At 43.8% G+C, this 12,949-nt stretch overlaps 1 protein-coding gene across 2 annotated transcripts in view; it reads left to right on the forward strand.

Moving 5' to 3' along the window:
- EIF4B (eukaryotic translation initiation factor 4B) overlaps window positions 1–12,949 on the forward strand; it is a 1,945,171-nt gene that overhangs the window by 628,117 nt on the left and 1,304,105 nt on the right. For both annotated transcript variants that reach the window (XM_044083849.1, XM_044083848.1), the window contains exon 5: window positions 4,614–4,668. In XM_044083849.1, the coding sequence (XP_043939784.1) occupies window positions 4,614–4,668 (55 nt within the window). The remainder of the gene's footprint in view (window positions 1–4,613; window positions 4,669–12,949) is intronic.

Raw genomic sequence — 12,949 nt, forward strand, 5'->3', positions numbered from 1 at the left:
GGAATTGGGGAGAAGGTTTTTACTCAGGACTTTTCCTGGTACCCAGAAAAGACAACTCCTGGCGTCCTATCCTGGACCTGTCCATCCTAAACACCTTTTTGGTAATCCCAATATTCAAAATGCTAACTCTTCATCAACTGCTTCCCATGCTAGGCGGAAGTGCTTGGTTGGCAACATTGGATTTAAAGGAAGCCTACCTGCACATTCCAGTAAGGGAATCTTGCAGAAAATACCTACGCTTCAGAGCAGGCCACATGCATTGTCAGTTCTCTGCACTGCCCTTTGGCTTATCTACTGCGCCCAGGGTATTCACAAAGTGCCTAGCTCCAGTTATTGCATTCTGCAGGCAAAGAAATATTCAAATATACCCATGCCTGGACGATTGTCTAATTCAGGCAGAAAGCCAGGACATACTATTAAATCATCTGACATTTGTAAAGAAACTGCTAACCTCACTGAGGTACACCATAAACGAAAATAAATCACACCTAATACCCTGCCAACAAATTGTATTCCTGGGAACAAGCTTGAGTACAACTTTCCAGATGGCTTACTTCACGCCAGAGAAACAAGTTTATTTGACAGCCTACTTCAAACTACTGGCCACAAAGACCCAGCTATCTGCAAGGAAAATACTGCAAGCCCTGGGGTTCATGGCCTGTTGCATTCTACTAATTCCATATGCAAGACTGCATATGAGGAAACTACAGTGGTATCTAAAAAGTCTATGGTGCCAGCATTCTCAGGACCTGGAATCAATGATTCCTATCATTCCTTGTATAAAGACAGAGTTCCTTTGGTGGGCAGAGGCCTGCCACCACAACAAGGGACTGGCATTCACTCTACCCCCTGATGCCCAAACCCTAACAACAGAGGAACCAGACTATGCATGGAGGGCTCACATGGCAGGGCAGTGCATTCAGGGCAAATGGAACCCGAATCAAATGCACCTACATATCAATCAAAAAGAAATGTTAGCTGTGCAGAATTCTCTGACCGCTTTCAAGGACCACATTTCTTCCAGGACAACTATTGGTAAAGACGGACACCACTGTTATGTGGTACATAAACAAGCAGGGGGGAACCCACTCATGCCCTCTCTGCAGACTAGCCATGGCTCTGTGGAACACAACCTTGAACTACCAAATGCACCTACAAGCTCAATTCCTGTCAGGCAAGCTAAGTACTCTGGTAGATGACCTAAGCAGAAATCTCATGGACCCACACAAGTGGAAACTGGAATCAAAGATATATTTAACATTTTGAGAAACAAATGGGGGAGTACAGAGATAGACCTGTTTGCCTCCCCTCAGAACTATCAGTTGGACAAATTCCGCACAAGGACTCCCCACAGACAAGCTTTGAAAGTGGATGCCCTGTCCTTCACCTGGGAAAGCCTCTCAGCTTATGCCTTTCCCCCTCTGCCTCTCCTCTCAAAAGTTCTACTAAAGATCAAACATGACAAACCAAGGACAATACTCATTGCACCAGACTGGGCACGCCAACACTGGTGTACCCCCTCTTGCGCAGTATGGCATTGCTGGAACCATGGCACCTGCCTCAGACCCCTTTCCTACTGTCTCAGCAGGAGGGCCAGATTCTGCACCCCCAGCTTCAAACCCTGAACCTAGCAGCCTGGCTAATTACCTGAGTTCTCCTATACCATCCCTCAGCAAGCAAGTGAAAAACCTATGCTGAAAAGTGGAAAAGATTCTGTTCCTGGAGCCAGACTCGGGGGGGGGGGGATGGGGATGGGCACAACAGTGCCCAGTTTACCACATATCCTTCAATACTTAACAGAGATGCTTCACAAGGGCCTTTCCTTCTCTTCTATTAAAATTCATGCCTCAGCCATTTCAGCAGATTATAATACTCAGCCACCCCTCTTCTCTCACCCTCTGCTGAAACAATTCCTTAGAGGGGCCAAAACTTGAAGACCACCCGGGAGAGCCCCTACTCCAGCCTGGGACCTTAATTTTGTATTGGAAAAGCTCACTCTACCTCCTTTTGAGCCAGCTGCAACTGCAGAGTTGAAATTCCTTTCTTGGAAAACAACCTTCCTTCTAGCCATCACTTCAGCAAGAAGGGTGCCTGAATTACAGGCCCTCATGGCAGTGGAGCCTTTCATCATTTTTCATGCGGACAGGGTGTCCCTCAGGACCAATCCTTCCTTTATGCCCAAGGTGGTATCCAGCATGGCCCTTAATCAGTCCATTCATTTGCCAACCTTCTTTTCTAATCCACAGAACAAAGGAGAATGAATACTGCACTCCTTGGACGTGCACAGACAACTTAGATTTTATTTGGACAGGACTAAGCCTCTCAGGAAATCTGTACAGCTGCTAGTTGCCTTTGCTGCAGGGGCAGAGGGGAATGCCGTTTCAAAGCAAACCATTTCTAAATGGATAGGCCATTGAATTTATTTCTGCTATAAGCACCATGGAAAACCTACCCCACAGGGGGATAAGACCCCATTCCACCAATGCTGCATCTACTTCTACAGCCTTTCTCAGAGGTGTTCCTACCAGGGACATCCTAGAAGCCGCTACCTGGAGTTCGGTACATAACCTAGCATTACCACTTGCCAATTTTTTTTAAATCCAGAGCTGGTTTTGCCAGTGCAGTTTTGCAAGGCGTAATAGCTGGTCCTAATGCTCTCTAATTGCCTCCTCCCTTCCTTAGCTTTGGGAATCTACCCAAATGTAATTATTGCAACAGTGAAACACGAAGAACATAGTACAGTTGTGTACACTTACCATAAATGTAGATGTTCGAGAGTATTCATTGTTGCAGTCCTGGTTATCCTCCCTCCAGCCCCCTGACGTCTATTGACTATACCTTTCTTCTTATTTACTATATTTAATCTTTCTGGTATATTTGCTTATTGTTGGAGGTGTAACCTTGTATACAATTGCTTCCCATTATGGGGGGCACCTGACATCTCGGGCAAGAAAAACTGATGTAATGGCATCTGCTGCATGCTTTATACCACTGACTACCTGACGTCATGGAAGATGAGACAGCAACCAACACAGGACCCAAGACTTTGATAATCAGGCCGACTGAGGGCTACCTGCAAGCAGATAACCCAAATGTAATGACTGCAACAGTGAATACACTCTAACATCTACATTTATGGTAAGTGTACACAACTGTACTTTCTGTGGTCTCCAGTGTAATGTAAAACCCTTGTCCTAGTCAGATATGTCCCCTCATGATTGAAGAGACCCTAGCACTACCTTTTCTGCTTATGACCTGACTTTGTATAGACCACTTTACTGTGCTTGAAGTACTGTGGTGGGCCTCTGAATTGATTAGGTCTGAGAGGGAAACCCTGTACGTACCATCTCGGGGAAATGTGGTGTCAGATCACTTGAGCAGAACCTCTGCAGTTTCACATGAATGGGTGCTGCACAGGGAGATGTTCCTAGATCTCACAGTTGGATGGCTTGTCCCAGAAATAGACTTCTTTGCTTTTTCAGGCAACAGTTGAAAATGCTCTGCTTCAGAGCCCCTTGCAAGCTCGCTTGCCAGTGAATGCCTTGTCCCTGAGCTGGGCGGGTATGCTTCTGTAGGCTTTCCCTCTTATATTTTTGCTTCCCAAGGTAATGTGAAAGATCAAGGTGAAAGAGGCCTTGTAGAACCTTTCTGGCCAAGGCAACACTGGCTCTCACTTCATTCAGATGGTAGGGGAGAAATGCACTTAACTACTATTCATGAACGTGGTAAAAAGAGCAGAAAGTTGAATGGACAGGTACAACATAAATTTAACAGCTACTTGAAGATAGCCTGACTGCGGGGGAGGATGGCGAGCTCAGACATTTACAGGTAGTAGCAATCTGTGCAGTGATGACTAGAATAGTGATCACATCATTTGCTACTTTCGTAAGTTGTCATTCACAATTTTTCTTTCTTAAAGAAGACATTCATGGGCCTTCTAAAAGATTAGCATAATAGTTCTAAGTAAATGTGTAGGTGGTATTTGATATTTTCTGTTTGCACCAGTTTCTTTTCTTTTGAAAGCAGTAAAAGAGTTTACTGTTCTGTTTTATGGAGTGGGCAACCCACTAAAAGGTTGTTTGGAAAAACAGACATGGCTTTGATCTGTTACACAAACAGTAGAGCTGATAAGAGCCTGTGTAGGCAGGAGTTGCATGGTTTGTTTTGTAGGCGTTTCAGAAATTAAGTTGATGTTGAGGATTTGCTGTAATTAGAAAATAGGGTTGGTGGTTGCAGTTAGAGAGGAAGTATTTAGGAAGTGGGAGTAGGATGACTTTTTTCTTTGACAGCTTGTGGAAGCAGTTAACGTAGGTAGTCAGACAAAATAAGCCACTATTTTATATTATACTGTTATTTCCATTTAGCACAGTACTATATTTTTTGTTAGATTTTGTCAAAATATTTATTTTATAAACTTCTTGGATTATCCCTATGGGTTGTCATTGAATTTGTCTGTATTTGTTGCTTTTTAATTGTGCCATAATAGTTAAAAATCTGATTCTTAACTTTGTTTAAAAAATCTCAATCTTGTTTGTATATGAATTTCATTATTTGTTGCATTCATATTCTGCAGATGTTGATGTGTGATTGATATTGCTGTTTTTTGGCTGTAGAGTTTAGGTAACAGAAGAATAAGAGTAGACATTGCAGACCAGGCTCAGGAAAAAGGTAAGTGTTTCACTGGATTGTAAATATTGCGGCAGGGTCTGGGTAAGGCTGACTGAAATGATACTGGAAGATTTAGTTGTACTTGTAGCAGATGTACCCAGGGTAGTTATCCACTTAAAAATACATTAATGCATCGTGTCTGACCATCTTTGTTGAAAATGTTCCCTCAAATCTGTGACAGTGTACATGTTTCTGTGTTTTCTTATTGCATTTCTTGCTTGTGTGAAACCTGACTTGATTCATAGAGAATATTTTAATACTTAGGTTTGAATAGCTAAAAACCTATCTGAATGTATACAGTTATGAAAAATGGGTGCATTTACATTAATGCCAAGACTACATTCAGGGTAAGGAAAAGTTGAAACACATCTGACTTTGTGAAAAGAAAATGTGTACAGTTTACATTCACAGTGTCGCTACATTCACACGAGTAATTGAAAACATATTTTGAAGGATATAAAATGGAAAACTGTTTTCCAGATGAAAACCCCATAATGTGAAGTTGTTCAATCTCACCATTCATTCTTCACTGATGGGTTCGGAGCCTATCCTTGACTCCGACACAGCCGACTAGCAAGCTCAAAGTTCTCCAGTAGCTCGAGACCCAACCCCTTATCCCACAATGCACAGCTGGAATTTCCTCAGATCTAATTTGCTGCGGCATGGATCTCTTGGTTTCCAGCGTTGCTCGAGACTTTTATTGGGAGTTTTCAACTTTCAGCAAGTTTTTATTTCAATTTTTTATATATCTTTGATTTCTATATAATACTAGATATTACTAGCTAGTAAATAGTTGTTTCTGTGTTCAACCCCCTTTCCTCAGTAAAATCTTTCTTTGCCTTCAGCCCTTTGGCCTTAGGATCTTTTCTTATAGTTGTTAGTCAGTGTTCCCTGTTTGGGACTCTTGTTATTGGATTACTTAATCCTGTTATATTGATATAGTTATTAGTTGCCCCTTTTGGGCTGTGTGTGTTTTGTGTGAGTTAGTTAGATTTCTTAAATAGCTCATAGTTAAACAGTGTGTTCCATTTTATTGGATATTGTGAACTGTCTGAAGAAAAAGATAAACATCCAAAGTCTGGGTTTAAAAAATGACCAGAATGCGGACAGAAAATGTCCGTCACGGATGCCCATGTTCATTGTGTTTACCGTTTGGGTGAGGTGCACCCGCAAGAGTCTTGCAGTATCTGTCACTCCTTTTCCACCAGAGTGCTTGCAGAAAGGAAGAGGAAGTTAATTGATAGGGGTATTATCAAGCACTCTTTTTCTGAGGCATTATCTGACCAGGATGGGGCCAGAAAATCGTCCATATCTTCCTCCGAATCCAGTTCTAAAAAAGGAAAAAGGTCAGAAAGTGTGGTGACTTTGACTCCACTGCCTTCGGAGCCGACAGTCTGGCATTCTTCATGTTTCACTGTTGCAGTCATTACATTTGGGTAATCTGCTGGCGGGTTGCTTTCAGTTGGCCTGAATAACAAGGTCTTGGGTCCTGCGTCGGTCGCTGTCCCTTCTTCCATGACGTCAGGGGTATAAAACATGCAGCCGACGCCATTTCCATCAGTCTTTCTTGCCGTGCAGTGCCTGAAGCAGAAGCATTTCGCAAGTGCCGGTCGGCCCACTACTGAAATATTCGAGTTTGAGTTTCAGAACCAAAGTCTTCACTAAAGCTAAGTACCCTGTTGGGGAAACTTTTTTCTAGCTTTTTACCGGTCAGAAAAAGTTAATTGTATTACTTGTGGGAAGCAAATATTCCATTTATACTGTATTCCTTGCTTAGGCCCTGATCACAACATGCCTGGCTGTCGGTTTTGTGCTAGATTTAACCAACGCACTATTAAGTGTCGGTATATTTTTGCATCAAAGTATTTTGGAAACAGATTTAACTACCCAGAAATGTCGTCAGATAGCAATCCGACTACTGGAGTACATAAAAAATGCAAAGAAAAGGACAGAGAAAGGCAGTCTAGATCCAAAACCGACGACAAAGCTTCTCCTAAGCCAGTCGCCGGTACTCAGTGAGGTGATTTCACAGCCCCTGATACCCACTACCTTTGAGTCATAGGCCTCTACTGACTCCCATGTGGAGTCCAGCATGCCGCAAGATACTCAAGGTATTGGACCGACGGATGTATCTCCCTCGGATGGGTCCGGAGCCACTGAGCAGGCACCAGCTGCTGAGGGTGTATTCAGACCTCAACATTTGTATATCAAACCGACGAAAGCTGCAAAACCAAAGACAAAACATTCCTGGGTGCAAGCTTGAATACAACTGCCCAGATGGCTTACTCACGCCAGACAAGCAAAGGCAACTGACTACTTACTTCAAACTGATGGCAACAAAATCCCAGTCTTCTGCAAGACAAATTCTGCAGGCTCTGGGCTTCATGGCATCCTGGATCCTACTGATTCCATATTCAAGACTGCATATGAGGAAACTTCAATGGTACGTAAAAAGTTTATGGAGTCAACATTCTCACAGTCTGGAAACAATGATTCTTTTCATTCCCTGCCTGCAACAGGAGTTTCTATGGTGGGTAAAGGCATGTCACCAAAGCATGGGACGGCCATTCACTCTACCCCCTGCCAGCCAAACCATAACAACAGACCCATCAGATTATGCCTGGGGGGCCCACATGGCAGGAAGATGCATTCAGGGCATATTGTCACCAAAACAAATGCATCTGCATATCAACCAGAAAGAGACGCTAGCTGTTCAAAATGCCATAACAGCCTTCAAGGACTTCATCCAGGACAACTACTGATAGACTGACACCACAGTCATGTGGTATATAAACAAGCAAGGGGGCACACACTCATACCCCCTCTGCAGATTAGCCATGGCACGATGGAACACAGCTTTGACCTACCAGATACATCTTCAAGCTCAATTCCTGCCAGGAAAACAAAACACTCTGGCAGACGATTTAAGCAGAAACCTTATGGATCCTCACGAGTGGAAACTAAATCCATAAGTCTTCAGCATGATAACAGAGAAATGGGGGAGCCCAGACATAGATCTATTTGCCTCTCCTCAAAATTTTCAACTGAAAAGATTCTGCACAAGGACTTGTAACAGACAAGCATGGAAAGTGGCGCCCTATCCTTCAGTTGGAAAAACCTATTAGTTAACGCCTTTTCTCCTCTGCCTCTTTTCCCCAAGGTCCTCTTAAAAGTCAGACAAGAGAAACCAAAGATGATACTAATTCCCCCGGACTGGACCCACCAATACTGGTACCCAATCCTAAGGAACTTGTCTCAATACCCAGCTTTGACCTTGCCTCAAAGACCATAACTACTGTCCCAGCAAAACAATCAGATCCTGCGCAATCAACTACAGACTCTGAACCTGGTAGCATGGCTTATCATGTAGTCATACAAACAACACCTCTCAGTAAAGCTGTGATGGATGTCATTTTGGAAGTCAGAAGGCCTAGAACTAGAAAATCTTATGCTGACAAATGAAAAGATTCTGTGCTTGGAATCAAGCACCAAGGAGCTGATACAGCAGAACCAAATATTCCTCAGATATTGCAATACTTAACTGAGATGCTTGACAAAGGCCTATTTTTCTCATCAGTTAAAATCCATGCCTCTGCCATTTCGGCTCATTACAATACAGAGCCACCAATCTTTTCTCATCCTTTACTAAAGCAGTATCTTAGAGCAGCCAAAATTTTAAGGCCTCCTAGAAGATCACCATTACCTGCATGGGACCACAATTATGTGTTGGAAAATCTCACCCTGCCTCCATTTGAACTAGCTGCTACCGCTGATATAAAGTTATTATCATGGAAAATAGCTCTGCTACTAGCAATTACTTCAGCAAGAAGAGTTTCAGAGCTACAGGCCCTCATGGCTACAAAGCCTTTTATCGTATTTTACCCAGACAGGGTATCTCTGAGGACAAATCCTACCTTTATGCCTATGGTGGTTTCCAGTGTGGCTCTTAACCAAACAATTCATCTGCCAACCTTTTATCCAAATCCACAGAACAAGGGGGAGAGAATTCTGCATTCCTTGGACGTACACAGACTGCTAAGATTCTACTTAAGCAGGACTAAAGCTCTAAGAAAAACTGAGCAATTACTAATGACATATGCTGCAGGATCAGAGGGCAAGGCTATTTCACAGCAGACCATTTCAAAGTGGATAAACCTCTGCATCCGTTTCTGCTATTTACACCATGGTAAACCTGTGCCCAAGGGCATTAGGTCTCATTCCACCAGAGCTGCAGCTACTTCAGCAGCCTTTCTAAGGGGAGTACTAACCAAAGACATTCTAGAGGCTGCTACTTGGAGTTCTGTTCACACCTTTACAAAGCATTATCATTTGCCTCTCTACTCTAAATCCAGAGCAGGCTTTGCCACTGCAGTTTTGCAGGGCCTTATAGCCGCTCCTAATGCTGTTTAGCCCCAGCCCCCCCAACCATAGCTTTGGGATTCTAGCCAAATGTAATGACTGCAACAGTGAAACACGAAGAACATAGTGCAGTTGTGTACACTTACCATAAATGTAGATGTTAGTGTATTCACTGTTGCAGTCCATGTTACCCTCCCGCCATCCCCCTGTCATTCTGGAGTTTATCTTTCCTTCTCTATCTTCTACAACCTATGTGGTGTATTTGCTTGTAGATGAAGGTAAAGTTTATATTGATGCATATGTGTGTGTGTGTGTGTGTGTGTGTATGTATATATATATATATATATATATATATATATATATATATATAATATATATTTATACATGCATACATTTTATATACATTTTTTTGCTACTTTTTTGGGGGCACCTGACATCGGGGGCAAGAAAAACTAAAGAAAATGGCGTCGGTTGCATGTTTTATACCCCTGACGACCTGAAGTCATGGAAGAGGAGACAGCAACCGACGCAGGACCCAAGACTTTGGAATTCAGCCCGACTGAGGGCAACCTGCCAGCAGATAACCCAAATGTAATGACTGCAACAGTGAATACACTCTAACATCTACATTTATGGTAAGTGTACACAACTGTACGTACTTTAAATTCTTATGCAGAGGGGTGATTGGCAGTCCAAGAGCCCTACTGAAGACGAGTCAGTCTTCCTGAAGATGTTCGGCTCTCGACCTTCCAGCTCTTGGGCATCTCCACCCTATGATGAGCTTATGGATCAGGTCTCTCGTAGGGCATGGGAGTCACCAGAATCTAAAGAACCCGTTCCCAGGAGGCCTAATAAGTTTATTTGTGCACCCGTGGATAAGTCCTTTTTGACCAACGGAGTCCCTGTTTATGCTATGGTGGTGGCGGCGGCAGCCACCAAAAAAGGAAATGTCTGAGACTTCCTCGCCTATCCATCCTCCTAACAGAGAATCTAGGATCATGGAGAGATATGGGAAATGCATGTTCAGTTCAATGACTTTCTCACTCAGATCACTGAACTACTTGACACATTTTACCAGACTAAAGAGAGATGATCTTAAGGAGTTTGGAGATGCTCTTCAGGGTGCTGTAGCTACGAGTGTATCCGACAAGATTATCACTCTGCTCTCTACCCTCAATTCGATAGTCAACTCGTCCATGCGTCTCATATCTTGTGCAACTGATGGTTCAAGTAGAGCTGCAGGTACAGGAATCACTCTTCGTAGGCATGCCTGGATGCGACTCTCTTCCTTCGCGGAACCCTTCCAAGTCTTCCTTTACCAATTCCCCATTTGACGGCTCATCTTTGTTTGGGCCAAAGGTGAAGGAGACTTTGACCAGGTGTGAGCAAGAAGGAAAGACTCTGTCTGCTGTCTGAGTCTGTTTTTCCACCCCCACTCGACCCTTTCCTAAAGGTCATAAGGGAGGAAAGATGTGGTTCCGGAAAGCCCAAGGAGCCTTTCAAGACACACGTGGAGAGCCCCCCTCCAGAGGCAGAGGAGGGGGTTTCAATGGAAGAGACTGCCCTCGCGGCAGAGGGGGTCCGCAACACCAGGGTTAATAGAGAGCACTTCTCTGGTGAGTCCTACCAGCGCTCCTGAAGGGAGGCCCGGCTGTCCTACTCTGGATGTAGTCGGGGGGTCACTTGTCATTGTACCCAAAAGCCTGGCTAAATATAACAAATGGCAGTTGGGTACAAAGTATTATTTCCAGAGGGTATTTCATACCGTTCTCCACCCAGCCCCTTTCCATCAAAAAAATCCTGGACGTTCCACCCAGTCACATGAGACAAGCCGCAATAGAGGTACGCCGATTGCTAGAAAAAAAAGAGTAATCCAGCCAGTTCCAGCAGACCAAACAGGATTCGGAACTTACTCAAGATTCTTTTTGGTTCCAAAGAAAACAGGGGACTGGACACCCATTTTGGATCTCAGCAGACTCAACCAATTTGTGAGAAAAGAGAAGTTCAGAATGGTCACGCTACAGTCCATACTCCCGTTTCTAGGGAAGGACAATTGGATGTGCTCCATCGATCTCAAGGATGCGTGCTACCACATAAAGATGACCAGGCCATCCAGAGATCACCTGTGTTTCCGTCTGGGAGCCAATTATTATCACTTCCGAGCTCTGCCTTTTGGTCTCACTACAGTCCCCAGAGTGTTCACCAAGTGCATGGCAGTAGTCACGGCTCACCTGAGGCGTGGATTCCAGGTGTTTCTGTGTTTGGACGATTGGCTCCTTACCTCCAACACTAGGCATCAACTTCTTCAAGCGAGAGAAGCTACTCTGACACTCTGCGATCGGCTAGGTATTACATGACACTAGTCAAATTTTGTTGGCTTCCCATAAACCTTCCACTAAAAAATTGTATCATAGTAAGTGGAAGAGATTTTCCATTTGGGCTTCTTCCCACAACATTGACCCTTACTAAGCGCCATTGTTTTCTATCTTAATTCTTGACAGAAATCTTCAACAAAGGAGCAGCGGCTGCTACGGTGCAAGTGCAATTAGCTGCTATATCTAATTTCCATCTAGGAATCGATGGTTTGAATATTATGGCTCACCAGTTGTCTAAGGGTTTTCTAAAAGGTTCTTTTCATATGAGGCCTCAAGTGAAGACACCTTACTCCCCCTGGAATTTGAATTTTATGTTAACTCGCATCATTCTTCCTACTTTTGAGCCTGCATCATCTTGTGAAATAAATTTCTGTCGTGGAAAACTATCTTCTTAGTAGCCATCACTTCAGCCCGTAGAGTGTCAGAGCTCCAAACCCTATCCATCAAGCCCCCTTATATGGTCTTCCATATTGATAAGAGTATCTCAGGACAAATCCATCCTTTTTGCCTAAAGTATGTTCTGAGATTAACATTAATCAAGTCATTGAGTTCCCGTTTTCTTCCCTAATCACACCAACAAATTGTGGAGTATGTGTTGCACAAACTCGATGTTCATAGACAACTTAGATTTTATTTAGACAGAACAAAAGACATTAGGAAATCAGATCAGCTCTTTGTGCCTTTTTCTGAGGCCAGGAAAGGTAAACCAGTTGCCAAAACAACCCTAAGTGGCTGTCGGATTGCATCATTTACACATATTCTTGTTATAACATGCCCTTGTCTAGTAAGGTGAAGGCTCATTCAACCAGAGCAGATGTTAATCGTGTTACATTACTGCAGTCATTACACTTGGGTTATCCTGACGTCAGGCGGTCCCGCAGTCGGCCAGAGTTCCAAAGTCTTGGTCCGGCGTCGGTTGCTGTTGCTTCTTCCCTGACGTCAGTGCACCAGGGGTATACAAGATGCATCCAACGCCATTTTCTTCAGTCTTTCTTGCTGCGCGGTGCCCGAAGCAGAAGCAGTTCGCAAGTGCCGGTCGGCCGGCTCCTGAGATTTTCGAAGTCGAATTTCAGATCCGAAGTCTTCAATAAAGCTAAGTACCCCGTTGGGGAAACTTTTTTTCTTGCCTCAGACCGATGTCAGAAAAAGTTAATAATTGTATTTCTTGTTGGAAGCAAATACCTCATAAGGACTTCCACTCTTACTGTATTCCATGCCTAGGCCCTGATCACGACGTCACTAGTTGTCGGTTTTGTGCTAGATTTAACAAACACACTATAAAAAGACGTTTTGATTTTGCTTTGCACCACTTTGGCCGAAGGTTCAGTTATACTATGCCATTGGATCAACCGACCGCAAAACTGAAAAAACCAAAGACAAGGATAAAGACAGGCATCCGATGTCCAAAACCGACAACAAAACCTCTTCTAGGCCAGTCGCCGGTTCACCGGTTCTCGGTGATGCGCTTTCGCAGCCCCTGACACCCGCTACCTCAGAGCCACAGGCCGCCTCCGACTCCCACGTGGAGACAACTAGGCCTCTGGAAA

This window comes from Protopterus annectens, chromosome 9.part0, assembly GCF_019279795.1.
Source record: "Protopterus annectens isolate FY-2018-M chromosome 9.part0, PAN1.0, whole genome shotgun sequence".
NCBI lineage: Eukaryota > Metazoa > Chordata > Ceratodontiformes > Protopteridae > Protopterus > Protopterus annectens.